We start from the raw sequence: 19,496 nt of genomic DNA, 5'->3' as shown, positions 1-19,496 counted from the left end.
CGACCGTCTGTACGCTCCATCGGACAAACTTTTTCAGTTTTCATTGGACTTTTGTTGGCTGTGCGAACGGACAAACTTTCTGGCAACAAAAGTCCGATGGAGCAAAGTCCGACCGTGTGTACACAAAACCATTGAACTTTTGTAAACTACAGCACCTGCCCGTGAGAATGTTTCCAGCGCGATCCCACCGCGATGGTTCTCGGCGACAGGGTACTGTACATCTCGCGCTGGCTGCAATAGAAAAAACACATTTTCCTATTGCAGCCAGCGTGAGAGGGAATTCCCCTCCTAGGGAATACCAGGCCCTTAGGTCTGGTATGAATTTCAAGGGGAACCCCCTACGCCGAAAAAAAAGGGAGTGGGGGTCCCCCCCTAAATCCATACCAGACCCTTATCTGAGCGCACAGCTCGGCCGGTCAGGAAAGTGGGGGGGTGGGCGCTTTGAGGCAGGGGCGCGCCCTGCGGCCCCCCCACCCCAAAGCACCTTGTCCCCATGTTGATGAGGACAAGGGCCTCTTCCCGACAACCCTGGCCATTGGTTGTCGGGGTCTGCGGGCGGAGGGCTTATCAGAATCCAGGAGCCCCCTTTAATAAGGGGGCCCCCAGATCCCGGCCCCCCACCCTATGTGAATGAGTATGGGGTACATCATACCCCTACTCATGCACCTGGGGAAAAAAGTGTCAATAAAAAAACACACTAGACAGGTTTTTAAAGTAATTTATTAGGCAGCTCCGGGGGTCTTCTTCCGACTTCGGGGGTCTCTTCCGACTTCTCTGCTCTCTCCGGCCTCTTCTCCAGGTGTCTTGTTCTTCTCCCACTCTCCGGCCTCTTCTCCTGCTCTCTGGCCTCTTCTCCAGCTCTCCGGTTCTTCTCCCGCTCTTCGGTTCTTCTGCCGGGCTCCTCCGCTATCTTCTGCTCTTTTGCCGCTCTTTTGCTAGCGGTGGCCCGGTCTCCGTCGTCTTGTTCCCTCTTCTCTATTTCCGATGTTGACACAGCGCTCTCTCCCGCTGTAATGCCGTGTGCAAAGTGCGTAACGACTTATATAGGCATGGGGCAGGGTCACTGGGTGACACCGCCCCTTATGACGTCGCTGGTGGCCGAAAAAAAAGTTTTGTTGGCGGTAAATTTGAGAACCTGCCCTCAAACATTTGTTGGCGGAAAGTCCGACAGCAAATGTTCGATGGAGCATACACACGGTCGGACTTTCCGACAACAAGCTCACATCCAGCATTTCCCGTCGGAAAGTCAGACCATGTGTACGCGCCATTAGGGTTCTTTAGAACTTTGGTGGAGAACCTATTTTTTGCTCAAGGAACTCCTAGTAACCTCTGAAGGAGCTTCCATAGAACCCTGGTTGAGAATGGCTGATCTGTGTTAAGGCTGGCTAGCAGGGATGCTGGAACTTGTGGTTCTTCAAAGGCTAGAAGTGAAGACATTGAAAGTGCTCTAGTTCCATACAGATCTCATGCAGCACAGAATATATCAGCTTCCTTCCTTTTAAGTTTACATTGTAACATTTTTCTTTGAGTTTGCTGGTAACGGCTTCCCGCGGTCGGCTCTAAGCACATCTGCTAAGAGACTGTTGCTATGCTGTGTGTCCTGAGACAGACTGCAGTGTCAGGTCATTAATTGTGGCTTTCTTCTGTAAATGAAAAGATATTTTTAACCGCCGAAGTCTCAGAGGAATACAAAACAGCTTCAGAGACTTTCTGGTCGGAGTGCAGATGTTGGTGATGGTGAGATGGAGTTCGGTGCATGCAGAGAGAGAACATAAACACATGTCACATCATTTTAACCCTTTCCGGGTACCCAGTCCTGATGGCCCTTTAACTGGTTATTTTTCGCCAGGGGACAAGATGGACCCTCCAATCAAATGATCACTGCGATTGGCTGCCACATGATTGGGAGTCCATCCCACTGGTTCCCGATCATAACCAGACACTGGGAGCTGTATGTGACAGCTTGGTCACTGTGCTTGGAGTGTGCAGTAAGCCAGCTCTCAATACAAAAACCTAAACCTTCATGGATGCATATATGTGATGTGTGGGCCTTGAAGCCCACCCTCCTTGCTACCATACAATACATATGTATTACATAATTGACAAGCGATTAAAGGACCAGAAAAATGAAGGCAGAAAAACTTTGCTCTTGTTCACAAGGGTGTAAAGAACAGGCGTTTGATGAAAATTTAGGGCTCGTTCACCGCCCTTCTGAATAGCGATCTGCGGTGGATCACTTTTCAGAGGCATTTGACAGACAGCTTGGATAATTTTTTTTTATGTTTAGCTGATCATTTTCCACCAAGCTCAGTTGACTTTTAACTCCAGTTTTGTTGGCCCAGTCAACGCTTGCAGAAATCGGCCGGAATTTGAAAGCGGAGTTGTCCTTAAAAAAAAATTTTTTTAAGTCAGCAGCTACAAATACTGCAGCTCCTGGCTTTTTATAATCAAACACTTACCTGTCCCAGGGTCCAGCGATGCGGGGGAACGAAGACCCGCTTGTCTCCCCCTCTTCTCTGCGGCGCCGGCATTGTAACTGTGTACCTGCATTGTAACTGTGTACCTGCATTGTACCTGTGGGCCTGCATTGTAACTGTGTGCCTGCATTGTAACTGTGTGCCTGCATTGTAACTGTGTGCCTGCATTGTAACTGTGTACCTGCATTGTAACTGTGTGCCTGCATTGTAACTGTGTGCCTGCATTGTAACTGTGTACCTGCATCGTAACTGTGTGCCTGCATTGTAACTGTGTACCTGCATCGTAACTGTGGGCCTGCATTGTAACTGTGTGCCTGCATTGTAACTGTGTGCCTGCATTGTAACTGTGTACCTGCATTGTAACTGTGTGCCTGCATTGTAACTGTGTACCTGCATCGTAACTGTGTGCCTGCATTGTAACTGTGGGCCTGCATTGTAACTGTGTGCCTGCATTGTAACTGTGGGCCTGCATTGTAACTGTGTGCCTGCATTGTAACTGTGGGCCTGCATTGTAACTGTGTGCCTGCATTGTAACTGTGTACCTGCATTGTAACTGTGTACCTGCATTGTAACTGTGTGCCTGCATTGTAACTGTGTGCCTGCATTGTAACTGTGGGCCTGCATTGTAACTGTGTGCCTGCATTGTAACTGTGTACCTGCATTGTAACTGTGTACCTGCATTGTACCTGTGGGCCTGCATTGTAACTGTGTACCTGCATTGTAACTGTGTACCTGCATTGTAACTGTGTGCCTGCATTGTAACTGTGGGCCTGCATTGTAACTGTGGGCCTGCATTGTAACTGTGGGCCGGCATTGTAACTGTGTCACCCACTGCGCATTCGTGAGCCGCGCCGCATGCCATGACTGGCCGGGCAATCATCTGGGACCTGTGACGTGTCCCAGATTATTGCCGAGAGGGAGGGGGGGGGGAGGTGATCTCCCTTCTGGTGCCGTGGTGCGCTGGGAGGAAGTGGGAGCTGGGACCCTCTAGAAAGAGGATATGCGCCCCCCCCCCCCCAAAAAAAATGGCATGCCAAATGTGGCATGTTAGGGGGTCATGTCCCTTACAGTGGAAGTTCCATTTTTGGGTGGAACTCCGCTTTAAGTAGTTGTAAACCTCAGACATGAAATATGAACAAAGCATGTCTCTCTATCATGTGTACTTGTCTCAGTCCAGAGCACTATGCGTCATTTCTGTTTGCTGCCTCCTTTCCACTGCTATCAGCATGAATTACTTCTGACCAGATTTCCTGACACCAAGAGATAAATTGTGACAGGGGAGGGACCTCCATCTGATTGGCAGTCTCAGCTCTGTTCCTGTGTGCTGCGTGAAGAGGGGTGCATCCCTTCCCTCCAATCAGCTATTAGAGCTCTCCTCAATGAGCTCTGCAGAGTGTAACTTCAGCTCTCTGCCCCCTTTTTTCTGACAGCTCAGACAAGCTTTTCTGCACTTTGAACAAGAAGTAGAGAAGATAAGAGCGCAGATAAACAAATACAACTTACGTAGGAGGATTTGTTTCATCTCTGTGTATCACCTGAGGCCAGTCACTTCACTGGGTATATGTAATGCCGTGTACACACGAGCGGAATGTCCATCAGGAAAAGTCCGACGGGAGCTTTTCATTGTATATTCAGACCGTGTGTATGCCCCATCAAAAATTCAGACGGACTTAGAGGACATGTTCTAAATTTTTCCGACGAAACTAATTACTATCAGGAAAACGGCTCGTCTGTATGCTGTTCTGACGTACCAAAAACAACGCATGTTCTGAAGCAAGTACCAGACGGAAGCTATTGGCTACTGGCTATTGAACTTCATTTTTCTAGTCCCGTCGTACGTGTTGTACGTCACCGCGTTCTGGACGGTCGGACTTTGGTCGGACTTTGGGTTGACCCTGTGTAGGCAAGAACGGTTGAGCGGAATTCCGTCGGAGTTCCATCGGAGAAACCCTCGGAGTTTATTCCGACGGCAAAACCGGTTGTGTGTACGCGGCATATTGCCCCGTACACACGGTCGGACTTTGTTCGGACATTCCGACAACAAAATCCTAGGATTTTTTCCGACGGATGTTGGCTCAAACTTGTCTTGCATACACACGATCACACAAAGTTGTCGGAAAATCCGATCGTTTTAAACGCGGTGACGTAAAACACGTACGTCGGGACTATAAACAGGGCAGTGGCCAATAGCTTTCATCTCTTTATTTATTCTGAGCATGCGTGGCACTTTGTCCGTCGGATTTGTGTACACACGATAGGAATTTCCGACAACGGATTTTGTTGTCGGAAAATTTTATCTCCTGCTCTCCAACTTTGTGTGTCGGAAAATCCGATGGAAAATGTCCGATGGAGCCCACACACGGTCGGAATTTCCGACAACACGCTCCGATCGGACATTTTCCATCGGAAAATCCAACCGTGTGTACGGGGCATAAGAGTTTACAACCACTTATCTATGGCCAGCTTTCCAAAGGATCTGATAGGGAGCCCAACAAACAACTAATGGAGCCCACAAGTCAGGCTGGTCCATGTTTCAATGATTTGATTAAAGCCCCACTCCAGGCAGAACCCCCCTCCCCCTCAATACCGCAAGAGTTGAATCTGCATCAGTATTAGGGGTAGAGGGATTTGCTGTAGTACGTATGTTCTTCTTTTGCTCTTCAATTTAGGAATGGAGGCTCATCACTCATGGTGCCATAGACCATATTCATTTTTGTTTTCACAGGAGGACTTAATCATTCCCCATGATTAAGTCCTGATTTGTGTAAAACATGTGAAGGATAAGGCTTTGGGTGCGTGTGAGCGTTGTGCCGTCATTACCTTGGCTGGAGTTGAACATCTTTGGTGTGTAGCCCGCTTTTTGGATGGGTGATGCCAAAACATACTGGAAATAGAATTTGGGTTTATAAACACTTTTTAATGTTTATGTGGAATATACCTGATCTGTCCAGGAGTGTCAAACTACACCTCGTTATTCTCAGTACAGAGAGAACTATGTACCCAAAGACTCCCGCCAAACAGTTCCGCAGCAGAGCTAATAAAACACAGACAATAAACAACGACATGACCCGAGCGGGCATGGAGGAGCGACGAGGTTCAGCACCTCGAGTACAGTACATCTCCACTTAATGGGAGACTGTTGTGTGAAACATTGGTAAATAACGCTAGAGGAGAAACAACAGATATTCAGTAACAATAGCTCATCTCGAAAATTCATTTTAAATGCCCATTTAAGTTTTTAGGAGTAATTATGAAATGTATCTATTAAAAAAAAAAAAAGTATAGTTAAATTATGCAGCATCTGGGAAGTCAAGTGTAGAGATAATTTATTTTATACATCAGCAACATACTATTTACTGCTGCTGTATATACGACAGATTCAGAGTTAGATATATAAAAAGCAGAGCCAATTAGCAATGAGATTTGGGCAGTGTGCCAAGGTTTATTTGTAGTCAGAGTGCTAGACATGTGCGTCGTCAATAAATTTGTTCAGTTTCATTCCGTTTCGTTTCGTACGAAAATTAATTAGTATTTCGTAATTCGTGTCCGAAATTCAATCCGGAATCGTACAAAATACGAATTTTCGTTAGATTCGTAAACTTTTCGGAAAATAACGAAAGTTTGTTATGATGAATTTATCATTACGTGGGGCTCCCCCATCCCTGTGCTGACTTCCTGGGTTTTTAACCTTTAGGTTCGTTAACTTTTCGTAAAAATAACGAATGTTCGTTATGATGAATTTATCATTATGAGGGGTTCCCACCAATCCTGTCCTGTGCTGCTTCCTCTGATTGGTGAACAAAACACCAGTCCTGTTTCTGTTGTAACGGAATTTGGATCCGAAATTCGTTAACGAAACTTCGTATTTCGTATAAAATTCGTAAGCATAGAAATTCCCATAGGGTTCCCACCATCCCTGTGCTGAGTTCCCAGGTCTGTACACCTGCTGTGCCCATTATGAGGGGTTCCCACCATCCCTGTGCTGAGTTCCCAGGTCTGTACACCCGCTGTGCCCATTATGAGGGGTTCCCACCATCCCTGTGCTGAGTTCCCAGGTCTGTACACCCGCTGTGCCCATTATGAGGAGTTCCCACCATCCCTGTGCTGAGTTCCCAGGTCTGTACACCTGCTGTGCCCATTATGAGGAGTTCCCACCATCCCTGTGCTGAGTTCCCAGGTCTGTACACCCGCTGTGCCCATTATGAGGGGTTCCCACCATCCCTGTGCTGTGCTGACTTCCTGGGTTTTTAACTTTTAGGTTTGTTATCTTTTTGTAAGAATTACGAATGTTCCTTATGAATTTGGATTCGAAATTCGTAAACGAAATTTCGTATTTCATACAGAATTCGTATGCATAAAAATTCGTATTTCGGATTCGTACGAATGTACAAATTTCCGGAAATTTGTATGAATTTTCGTTCCGTACGAAACTAATCGCACATGTCTAGTCTTCACTTGGAAATGCGATAATCCTAACTACCAAGACCTGAGGTGTGCCTTGGCCTGGCTGGTGAGTATGCCTAAAAGAGGGCATACCCTGAATGAATATGTATGAAATGTAAATGAAATGATGAAAGTATGGGGGAACGGGTGGGTGGGAACCCGGAAATGAGCCAACAAAGGATCTGATGGAGGAAGAGGAGCGATATAAAGCTCTCAGACTCCTCCTACAAATTCAGGCTAACCTGCGGCCAGCCTTCCAACTTGTAGTCAGAGTCTTCACTTGGAAATGCGATAATCCTAACTACCAAGACCTGAGGTGTGCCTTGGCCTGGCTGGTCAGTATTCCTAAAAGAGGGCAAAAAGAGACACGAAGTAGGTGTGATGTGAAAGCTTCAAAGAAGGGCCAACAACAACCATCAGTCCAGAAAATGTAAATGCCTGGATGACTACAGAAAAGGGGTTTACGTATGTAGCTGCTAAAACGGAGGATCTCCAGCGCCCCATGAACCTGATGATAAAGAAGGGACCCCCTGTGTAGGACCTACGAAAGTTGCCTCCGATCCAGACGAATATTCAGAAATGGGGGTTTAGGATTCGAGGCCTGGTTTGGCGAGTAACCTGGACATGAGAACGAACTGTTTGTAGTGAGAGGATGCATGGGGAGAGGGAGAAAGAGCAGACCCAAGGAATGTTGCAGAGAAGGACAAATACTTTAATCTTTATTCCATTTTTTTTATGTAAAGCCCAACAGCAAAGTCTTACAATTTCTTACAATTACAATATTTTCTGTAGAAAGATGCTCCAGATGATTAGAAAAGCCTTCCCACTACCAGCATGCTGTAGAGAAGGACCATTGCTCTCCATGTGGAAGCAGTATTCAGTATGTTGCAACGAAAAGCCTTGAAGTCCAAATGAAAACTCATATTAAAGTGAGTTTAAAGCAGGGGTGCCCAACCAGTAGCCCGGGGGCCACATGTGGCCTGTGAAGTGGTCCAATGTGGCCCGTGACCTCCTGATCTGGGTTGGCTGACAGGCAGGCCCAGATCGCCGGGTTGCCGGCCCGCCATCCCAGAGCATCAGGGTTGTGAATGAGGTCAGCGGTCTTTGTCTATGGCAGGGGACTCAAACTGGCGGCCCTCCAGCTGTTGCGGAACTACAAGTACCATCATATCTCTGCCTGAGGGAGTCATGCTTGTAAATGTCAGCCTTGCAATGCCTCATGGGACTTGTAGTTTTGCAACAGCTGGAGGGCCACCAGTTTGAGACCCCTGGTCTATGGCGAAGGGCAGCTAAACCACAGGAAAGCCACAGGTGCACTGCGCTGCACCCACGATGTGGGTAAACTTCAGTGCATCAGTGTGAATGTAGCCTTAGGCTTCTTTCACACAACCGGTCCAACCCAATTGGACCCTCCATTTACCTCTAATCCAATCTGCTAAAGAAACATAGAAGGGGATCCGTCCCCTTCCATCTGGGGAGATCGGATCAGAGGGCCCATAAAGCAGAGCGGGCTGTGTCCGTGTCCGCTCTGCATATGGACCTGTCATCTGCCCGCTCTGCTCATTGTGGCCTGTGACTGGTTACCAAGTCGCTTAAGTGGCCCTCGCTCTGCAAAAGGTTGGGCACCTCTGATCTAAAGGTTTGTTTTTTTTTCCCGTTTTTCTAGATAACAAACATTTCAACCACGGGTTACAGGAAAGAAAACCCCTTGACTGTGTTGATGGGGGAATCCCTCCCGTGGAGCCTTTGTGTTCTCCTGGTAGGGGGGGCTGGGAACGGCGCCCACGTCTGAAGAACACAGTGATTATTGCTAGTGGCTGCTAGCAATTGTCGCATGCAAAATCCCACAGGCTGGTTGTACCCAAGTTGATTGATCAATTAATCAGCCTACCCATACGTGGTTCAAACTTTGGCTGGTTCCTGCTGAACCTGCCGAGATTCAAACCATTTATGGCCAACATATTCTCAGTGGCCCCTTTAGTGGTAAGCGCTACAATCATAAAGTCATTTTTTGAATTGACTGTTTTGTTTTTTTTAATACCTTTTTTGTCCAGGCATCTCCTGGTTTTAAGTGGGCACTGATGACTTAGCCTTGGCCTCCCAGGTGCATGTGCTGTATGAGATCTGGGACCGCGCGTTAGTGAACAATAAGCCACCCCAGATCTCGCATACCCATACCTCCCAACATTTTCAGATGGGAATGAGGGACACCTACCAGCAAATGTATGTGGGCATAGGACACGCCCCCCTGCCACACCCCCTTAAAGGAGAATTAACCAAAAAAAAGGTTAATTAAATCCACAAGGGACTTCTTTTTACCACTAGTATTCCTTTATATTGGCTTTTAAAATTTACAAATGCAGCAATTTAGAAATTAGATGAAAGGCTTATCACTGGGAAGATAAAAAGTGCATTTTATATACAACTATATAGATCAGACCAAAATGAGGGACAAATTAGGGGGAAGGGGGGACCGAGGGACATTGTTCCAAATCAGGGACAGTCCCTCGAAATCAGGGACAGTTGGGAGCTATGCATACCCCATAGGTGTGCGCAGCCTATTGCATTAGGGTGTGCACCCCAAAGCACATATGCATGTGTGTGCATGTGTATATACTGACAGTGTCAGCAGAGCAATGGACGGTGTCAGTAGGGAAGTAGACGGTGTCATAAGGGCAGAGATTGGTGTTAGTAGGGCAGTTACAATATTATTTTAATTTTTTTTTTTTTTTTTATCTTAGGAGAAATAAATATTTGGTGAAATATCAGTGGTCTAAAGATTGTAAATATGCACCACACAGGGTGATTAGGATGTGCCCCGGCACACCTGGCACACCCTGTGCGCACGCCTATGGCATACCCCACACGCACTAGGTCTCCTTATGGCACATATGCCATTCAAGATTTTGGGTGACTTGTTATTGTTCAATAGGAAGCCAACCCAGATCTCATATGGCGCATACACTAGGTCTAGCGCAATGTCATCTGTAGGCCAGCAAAGAGCAAGGATGAAGAAGCCAGCCAAAGGTGACTTGATGCAAAGCCCGGGGGAGACCTCTCGGAAAAGGGGCAAGCAAATAAAGAAAAAAAAAACATGTTTCTATTGGTGGGTTTATTGGTTTCCCTGATGCCTTTAGCTAGCATAGGCGGTTTAGTAAGGGGGGAGGGGGGGGTGCTTTAAGGAAATGTGAACTGACCCAGAATAATGATAAATATAGAATTATCCTTCTTTCTGAGGATTTACATTACAGATCGCCCGTAGGTAAACTTGTATTCCTTGTCTTCTCGTATAAGCTGTTCAAGCCTGAAGGACGTAGTCATCGTGTCCAAATGTGTGGGTACTATGTACACATAATAGGTCGCCGGAACGCAGTGTGTTGTTTGCTGTAGGTTTCCCCTCCTTGTTACTCCAAGCATGACTCACCCGGATCTCGCTAATACGCGGCTGCAGACACAAGTTTTACAGTAAGATTGCATTGTGCTGGAAAAATAATGTAGGCTAATAAATAATCCAGTAAGAGGAATTAAAAAAAAAAAATACTTACAATTAATTACAGTAAAATTCCATTGTGCTGAAACATGCGGTATAGAATGGAAACGTAAACCTAGATTATTAATGAATCCAGCAACAGGAATAAAAGAAATGACATTTAAAGTGATACATCCAAACTTTCAGATGATATAACCCACGCAGTCTGGACATTTAGCTTGGTTTAACGTTTATCTTTTTCCTGCTGTGAATTATATTTTTTGGAAATTTGATGTTTTTTTCATTTTTATGCTAGAAATAATTAGTAATTGTGGAATTTGTTTAATGATTTTTTTTTTTAATGCATTTGATAATCTGTTATGCTTACTCAAGCTTGCCAATTCAGCTATTGATATGTAAATGGAGACTGGAGAGGATACTGGTCACTGTGGAAATGTGAACTAGGCAGCCCATATGGCCAGCAGCCTAAACAGTGGCGCGGCTGGTGCTCCATTTTTTGGGAAGGGGTTGGCAAACAAACCACCCCCCCCCCATTCGCCAGCCCTGCTCGCAAGCTTCACACTTACCCCATCCAGGTAGCATGTGGCTCTGGTGGCTTCCCCTGGCTTCTCCTCCTGGCCAATCCGGGCACTTCTCCTCCGGGTCATTCTGGTCTCAGAACCCACTTCCCGTCCCGATTGGCTGGGAGGAGAAGCAGCAAGACAATAGAGAATGTTGATTTGCTATTGTCACAAGTGGGTGGGCTCAGGACGCAGTGCTCTGCCCCCCCGAGCCCAACCTATTTGAAGCCAATTAGAGTCTCCAGGTCTAATCAAGTGCTTCACCAAAAAAAAAAAAAAAAAACCCTGCATGGAGATTAGGGGCCCGTGTATAGAGATTAGGGGGGCGGCGCCCCTGCACCCCTTATGGACGGGTCGTCGCTGAGCCTAATGCCGCGTACACACGGTCGGACTTTTCGTCTACAAAAGTCCAACGGACGCTGACGGACTAAAGCTGGCTGGTAATCCGATCGTGTGTGGGCTTCTCCGGACTTTCAACTGACTTTTTCAGCCTCAAATCCGACGGACTTTAGATTTGAAACATGCTTCAAATCTTTCCGACGGACTCGAGTCCGGTCGAAAAATCCGCTCGTCTGTATGCTAGTCTGACGGACAAAAACCCACGCTAGGGCAGCTATTGGCTACTGGCTATCAACTTCCTTATTTTAGTCCGGTGTACGTCATCACGTAAGAATTCGACGGACTTTTGTGTGATCGTGTGTAGGCAAGTCTGTTCGTTAGAAAGTCCGCCGCAAGTCCGCCGCAAGTCCGTCGAAAGTCTGTTGGACAGGCTGTCGGACTTTTGTAGCTGAAAAGTCCGACCGTGTGTACGCGGCATTAACCATATGGGGTTTATTAATAGATGAACTCCAGACAGACGGCTAAAGTTATTTCTGGCTGGCCTGTCTTTCGTCTACTTTCTGAACAAGTCACTTCTAAAGCCCAGTACACACCACTATTTGTTTTAGCTCAGTTGTGGAAAAATATGTCATGGGCTGATGAAACCAAGGTTGAACTTTTTGGTTATAATTCCAAAAGCGCAAAAACAACACCGCACATCACCAAAAGAACACCATACCCACTGTGAAGCATGGTGGTGGCAGCATCATGATTTGGAGCTGTTTTTCTTCAGCTGGAACAGGGGGGGGGGCTTAGTCAAGGTAGAGGGAATTATGAACAGTTCCAAATATTGGCACAAAACCTTCAGGCTTCTGCTTGAAAGCTGAACATGAAGAGAAACTTCAGCTTTCAGCATGACCACGACCCAAAGCATACATCCAAATCAACGCACCAGAAGAAAATAAAAGTTTTGGAACGGCCCAGCCAAAGCCCAGACCTGAATCCGATTGAAAATCTGTGAGGTGATCTGAAGAGGGCTGTGCACAGGAGATGCCCTCACAATCTGACAGATTTGGAGTGTTTTTGCAAAGAAGAGTGGACAAATATTGCCAAGCCAAGATATGCCATGCTAATAGACTCATACCCAAAAAGACTGAGTGCTGTAATAAAATGAAAAGGTGCTTCAACAAAGTATTAGTTTAGGGGTGTGCACACTTATGCAACCAATTTTTATTTTTTTTTATTTGTACTTCCCTGAAAGATTTCAGTTTGTTGTTCAACTGAGTTGTACAGTTTATAGGTCACAGTAAAAGGTAAAAGGTGGAAAAAGTTCTGAAATGATTCATCTTTGTCTAATTTTTTTTAAGCCACAGAAACCTGCGTTTATCAGCGTTTATGAGCTTTTGGCGTTTTTTTGTGGTCAGAAAAGCGACTCCTGAACGCGATTTTATGGCGTTCAGAAAACGGCCCATAAACTCCACTGCTGATAAACCTCCAAAAAAGGTCCATATGTGCTTGGACACATAGGATAACATAGAGGGGAGTTTATGGGCCGTTAAAAAAAAAACGCCCAAACTCCCAAAAACGGCCATTTATAAGCTCCAGTGTGCATGGAGCCTTAGAAAATGTGGCGCTGTACAATTAGGAGAAGACTGAGGGATGGGTTTTATAAGTTCATTAACACACAATGTGCCATCCAAGTCTTGATATCTTAACCCTTTGTAGGGCAGATATCTAGTTTACAACAGATAATGAGATCTGCCAGCACAGTGTTAATTATGATCTCCACTTTACCATTACACAGAAGTTAAGTAAGACTTTTATTTTTTAAGTAATATATTGTGAATGGGAACAGGTAACAAATATAAAGTAGTTTTTTTTTTTTTTAAATTGGCTGCAAAAGTGGAAATACGCTTTAAGTTCCTCTTTACTTTATGCAGAAAAAAGAAGAGTTCTTCATCAAACTATTGTTCCATGACTTTTATCTCCTGTTTGCTTTTCTGATGAAGTCACACACGGCTTACCTCTCTTTGCTTTCAGATATCAGCTGCCGGTTCATGGGTGTTTTCCATGTGGAGAAAGGTGCCAGATACAATCTGACTACTGAGGAGGCCAGGAAAACCTGTGCTGAGTTGGATGTCGTCATTGCAAATGAGGAGCAGGTGAAGCTTGCTATGGATTCTGGATTTGAGATCTGCAGGTACAGCGCTGCTATTTTCTATTAATTGGTAACTGGCTATGTGAAGAGCGATTTTAAATGAATTGTCTATAAACTCTCAGTTTTGCTCATCCCTACTGTCTATCATGGAGGCTCAGCATCACATGTAGGGTGATCTGTGTGCAAATACAGTCTGCCTAGGAATGCCCACTCCTCCAGACTGGCATCCACCCATAAAGGTATTTTAATATTTGCACATCTGCACTCAAGAGCCAGCCTGTAGGCACTTCAGAACTCTGCAGACCAGATCCGTAGTGAAATTCCTTGATTAGTTCCAGAGACTTTCAGCAAACAGTCCCCCCCCCCCCCCAGCTTTAGCGTGGCTGGCACCTTGATGAGCATAAGTAGAGTTTCAGCTGGGCTGCCTAGAAGGGCAGCAGCCCTTCAGGCTGAGAACTCTCCTCCTGGACAAGAACTAGGGCATCTCCAGATCCTAGATTATTTATGCATTCCCCAGCCACCTTCTGGGCACCCTCCCCCAATGATTTGCCTGAGACAACATAAATATTCAGGCTGCTGATTTGCTTTTACAGCCCGCTACAATCTAGAATCCTCCAGAAGGCAGGAGGAAACAATCAAACCTGCAACATGTGGAGCCCAGAACAGCCCAAAGCAATCGCAAGCTGCTCCACTGATTACAGAGGAGCCAAACACTAAATATACCTTACCATTCTAACAAAACAACCTGTCTGAGAGGGTGCTACATTTTTTTTTACACATGGGGGGATGATCGAAAAAAAAAAGTCAGAATTGGTCTTATTAGAAATAATCTGTCAAATCTGAAATATTTGACTTATCAATTGATCTAACAAATTAGAAACCGGCATGGGGCAGCATGTGGCTTCAGAGCAGAAAATATGCAGCAAACAGTGTAAAGCAATGGTCCCTAAACTGAGCCCGGGGGCGGAATGTGCTTGATTTTATCTGGCCCTTGGGACATTATTCCCCCCATTGTCAGCAACAGTGAGGCATAGCTCCTGCCACTGACACTGATGATGATGGGCCACTATTCCTCCCTCTGACACTAATGATGGGGCACTATTCCTCCCTCTGACACCAATGATAGGGCACTATTCCTCCCACTGACACCAATGATGGGGCACTATTCCTCCCACTGACACCAATGATGAGGTACTATTCCTCCCACTGACACCAATGATGGGGCACTATTCCTCCCACTGACACCAATGATGGGGCACTATTCCTCCCACTGACACCAATGATATGGCACTATTCCTCCGACTGACACCAATGATGAGGTACAATTCCTCCCACCGACACCAATGATGTTGCACTATTTCTCTGACTGACACCAATGATGGGGTACTATTCCTCCCACTGACACCAATGATGAGGCACTATTCCTCCCACTGACACCAATGATGGGGCACTATTCCTCCGACTGACACCAATGATGAGGCACTATTCCTCCCACTGACACCAATGATGAGGTACTATTTCTCCCTCTGACACCAACGTTTGGGCACTATTACTCCCCCTATTACCAATGATAGGAAATTGTTTACTCCCACTGATGCCAAGTAATTTTCTTCTCCCACTGGCCACACTCCAGCGCCCCCCTAAAGGTGAAGGACAGTAAAATGGCTCTTTGTTTACAAAGTTTGCAGACCCCTGGTATACAGTTTAGGACCCATCTTCTCCAAACCTCTACTCTGTATGAGATAATGATGGAGTTAGCTAACGACTATTAATACACATGTTGACACAACCTAAAATATCACTAACTTCATCCTGGAGATAATTGTGAGGTTCCTCAAGTTGTCTATTGTGGAGAATAGATAAAGGAACCCCCTCCATTTCCTCACTCAACCTTGTCGTTCATCAATGGTTGTTTGCAAGGAGAATATCTGCAGATCATGTCTACTCTATCACAATGGTTGATAAATCTGGCTTTCTTTTACAGGTATGGTTGGACGGGCAATAACACGGTGGTCATTCCTCGTTTAACACCAAATAAGAAATGCGCTAATAACTATGAAGGACTCTATGTGCAACACCTCAACCTTACTACTATGTGGGATGTCTTTTGCTACAATGCCTCAGGTAAGCATTGATAACAAATGTTTTAAGTTGTCATTTGCCTGAAAATGCTGACTAGAGATTGTCTATGTGTGGCCCAGAGTGATACAAATCCCTATTCCCCATGCTTCACTTTTTAAAATGTTCAAAAGTTCAAAAGTCTCCTCCCGGCTGACGTCAGCGGCCCCTCCCTCTGTAGTGCTTGGAGCAGGGCTGGCATCAGCCTGCATCTCAGCCCTTCCCTCAGCAGTGCCCGGAGCAGGGCTGACACCAGCAGGCATCTTGGTGGGGCTGATGTCAGCAGGCATCTCGCCCCTTCCCTTGCCAGTGCCCGGAGCAGGGCTGACGTCAGCAGGCATCTCGGTCCTTCCTTCGGCAGTGCTTGGAGCGTGGCTGATGTCAGCAGGAATCTTGGTGGTGCTGACATCAGCAGGCATCTCGGCCCTTCCCTTGGCAGTGCCCGGAGCGGGGCTGACGTCAGCAGGCATCTCGGCCCTTCCTTCGGCAGTGCTCGGAGCGGGGCTGATGTCAGCAGGCATCTTGGTGGTGCTGACGTCAGCCGGCATCTCAGCCCTTCCCTCAGCAGTGCCCGGAGCAGGGCTGACACCAGCAGGCATCTTGGTGGGGCTGATGTCAGCAGGCATCTCGGCCCTTCCCTTGGCAGTGCCCAGAGCAGGGCTGACGTCAGCCGGCATCTCGGCCCTTCCTTCGGCAGTGCTCGGAGCGGGGCTGATGTCAGCAGGCATCTTGGTGGTGCTGACGTCAGCAGGCATCTCGGCCCTTCCCTTGCCAGTGCCCGGAGCGGGGCTGACGTCAGCAGGCATCTCGGTCCTTCCTTCGGCAGTGCTCGGAGTGGGGCTGATGTCAGCAGGAATCTTGGTGGTGCTGACATCAGCAGGCATCTCGGCCCTTCCCTTGGCAGTGCCCGGAGTGGGGCTGATGTCAGCAGGCATCTCGGGCCCTTCCCTCGGCAGTGCTCAGAGCAGGGCTGACATCAGCAGGCATCTTGGTGGTACTGACATCAGCAGGCATCTCGGCCCTTCCCTTGGCAGTGCCCTGAGCGGGGCTGACGTCAGCAGGCATCTCGGGCCCTTCCCTCGGCAGTGCACAGAGCGGGGCTGACATCAGCAGGCATCTTGGTGAGAAAACAGGGGACATAGATAAGACATCCCCCGAAAATAAGCCCTAGTGTGCTTTTTGTAGCAGAAAATAATATAAGACCCCGTCTTATATTTATTTTATTATTATTTTATTATTATTATTATACAGGCCCATTCATTCAGGTCATAAGGCTGGCTGATAAAACAGCTGCCATATATGCATTTCAACATACTTAGCTGTTTGTCTGGAGATAAGCTTTAATGAGATACAGAATAATAACCTGGGAGTTGTAGTGGTCCTCTGAGTCAATACACACGTCTTTGGTAAGGCTGACCAGCTTCAAACTGACATCTCTAAAAATGATTTTGAAATGCCGAAACCTGTACATCAAATTATATATATCAGATAGTGTTTCTAATTACATAACGGCTCACCACACCCCTCTATTCTTGGTATGGGGTGAGGGTGGAGTGTGCCCATTCATGGCATTGCCTTACAGTGTCCCAGTTTTGTAGGGCGGCAGTTTGGGAGTTACGGTTGGATTGTAAAATGATTATATGATCCGTCACAGATAATCACCGGTGACATAACAGGTTATTAATTAATCTTCATACATATATTACAGGCCTGTAAATAGTAAATGTATAAATAACAGGCCATTGATGTATATTAAAGACTGCAATCATTTTCCTAGACTGTAAAAGCAAAGTAGAATATTGAATGGTTGTCCTGTTTGCTTTAAACTTTAAACTTCAGGCAAACAACTAAATACACAGATGTAATACACACACAGTATGGGGAGTGTTTACCCATCAAAGGATTTGTATTTCTGTCCATCCGGTCCTGAGATTTAAACCGCTCTGTCGCAAAGCATAACCCTGTGGGGGGGGGTGGGGGACCTGGATTTTCTCTTTCGTAGTTTATTAATGCTTACAGGTCTTGTTCCTCCTCCAGCGTGTGACTGGACAGTGAATAGAGAAACAACAGACCAATGAGCTCATCTTTCTGTCACTTTGCTCTTTTCCACTAACAGCATGTTCCTTCATGTTCCGAGTACTGCAGTACAACTGATTGACTCCCTGTGCTGCTTCTCTTTGTCCCAGTCTAAGCTTTTCTATATAGGGGTTTGTTAGAGCTTGATACCAATCAGATTCGGATACTTACGTTGCTTGCATTAAGAAAATACATTGAAGGATTTTAGCTCAAAATCGTAGAAATATATTATTTTAAAGGAAAGCTCTCATTGGGTATAACAAATAAAATAAATACAGTATTGCTAGTGCTATAAAATTGTTACATTTATTTTTTAATGCTACCGTGTTTCCCCCTGAAAATAAACCCTACCCTTAAAATAAGACCGAGAGTGATTTTTGGGGAGGGCTGCAATATAAGCCCTACCCCAAAAATAAGCCCTAGTAAAGTCCATGTAAAAGTATATACATTTATTTTGCTTGCATTAGGAAAATACATTGAAGGATGTATTGATTACAGATTTGTGTGTATTTTATATCTGCCTGGAGCTCGGCTTTAAAAGGTAAAGATAAAGCCAGCTATAGATGGTTTGAATCTTGGCCAGTTCAGCAGGGGCCAGCCGAGATTCGAACCATCTATGGGCAGGCTGAATGTACCTAAGTCGATCCGTCGATTGACTTGGGTGCAACCAGCATGTCTGTTTTTTTATGTGTTTATTGCCAGAGGATACAGCCAGTAACAATAATCACTGTGTGTTCTCCCGGCAGGGGTGGCTCCCTGTGCCCCTCCGCTGGAGGAACACAATAGCTCCGCAGGAGGGATTCACAGTCAGTTGATGGGGGTTGCAGGAAAGAAAATTGCACCAGCTCTTGTGTACAGTTTCTTTCCAGCAGGTCCCCGGAAGTCCCCAGTGGGTCCTCAATGTTAAACAGAACAACAGAAGCACCATTGGCGTTCTGCAATGCAGGACGCATGGGCGCCGCCCCCCCTCTATCCATGCACCCGGCCCCCTAATTTACATGCGGGGTGTCGGACGCATGGATTCCAATCAGGGTTTTTTTTTTTAAGCACGTGATTAGAGCCAGAGGCTCTAATAGGCTTCAAAACAGGATGGAATCGGGGCGCAGAGCACTGTGGAGCACTGAGAAGACCCATACTAACTGGTAAACATGTTGCTGTAAATGTCGGCTCATCTGAGTTCCTATGAACAATTAGATCTTATACATATCTGTTGGCTAGTTTTAGTCCATTTAAGTGCTGGGAAATTTTTCAAGCCCTGATGAATTGTCCTGGCTCCCAAAACACGTTGGCTGTCCGGACCTGAAACCAATAAAGTAATACTAAAGGCTTTGTATATATATATATACATATATATATATATATATATATATATATATATATATATATATATATATATATATATATATATATATATATATATATATATATATATATGTGTGTTGTTATGTTCAGCACAGCTCAACAAAGTTTTGCATATAAAATTGTCCAGGAAACACTTATTTTTCAATGATGTTAATGCAAGGTTTCTCAACCAGGGTTCCTCCAGAGGTAGCTATGAGTTCCTTAAACAATGACCAATTTCTGCCTCTCAGAAAAGTTCCCACTGACAACATTGATCTTTTTAACTATCTGTAAGAAGGTAATTCTTCCCAATGACCACAAATGTAAGGAGCATTCTTCCCACCGACCATCACACTAACGTATCATGAGTTCTAGATATAGTCATTTTTAGCAGGTGTTCCCTGAGATCGGAAAATTATTTCAAGGGTTCCTCTTTGTTGAAAATGTTGAGAAAGTCTGTGTCAGAGCCTCCAGGTTCCTCTGCACCAAAAGTTTGAGGAGTGATAACATGTAGC

At 45.8% G+C, this 19,496-nt stretch overlaps 1 protein-coding gene across 2 annotated transcripts in view; it reads left to right on the top strand.

The window, feature by feature from the left end:
- Positions 1-13,207: 13,207 nt before the first annotated feature.
- CD44 (CD44 molecule (IN blood group)) overlaps positions 13,208-19,496 on the top strand; it is a 43,031-nt gene continuing 36,742 nt past the window's right edge. For both annotated transcript variants that reach the window (XM_073604202.1, XM_073604201.1), the window contains exons 1-2: positions 13,208-13,488; positions 15,431-15,570. In XM_073604202.1, the coding sequence (XP_073460303.1) occupies positions 13,223-13,488; positions 15,431-15,570 (406 nt within the window). In that variant the 5' untranslated portion in view covers positions 13,208-13,222. The remainder of the gene's footprint in view (positions 13,489-15,430; positions 15,571-19,496) is intronic.

Source organism: Aquarana catesbeiana, linkage group LG11 (assembly GCF_042186555.1).
Source record: "Aquarana catesbeiana isolate 2022-GZ linkage group LG11, ASM4218655v1, whole genome shotgun sequence".
Lineage (NCBI taxonomy): Eukaryota > Metazoa > Chordata > Amphibia > Anura > Ranidae > Aquarana > Aquarana catesbeiana.
This window is presented reverse-complemented; position numbering and strand designations above follow the sequence as displayed.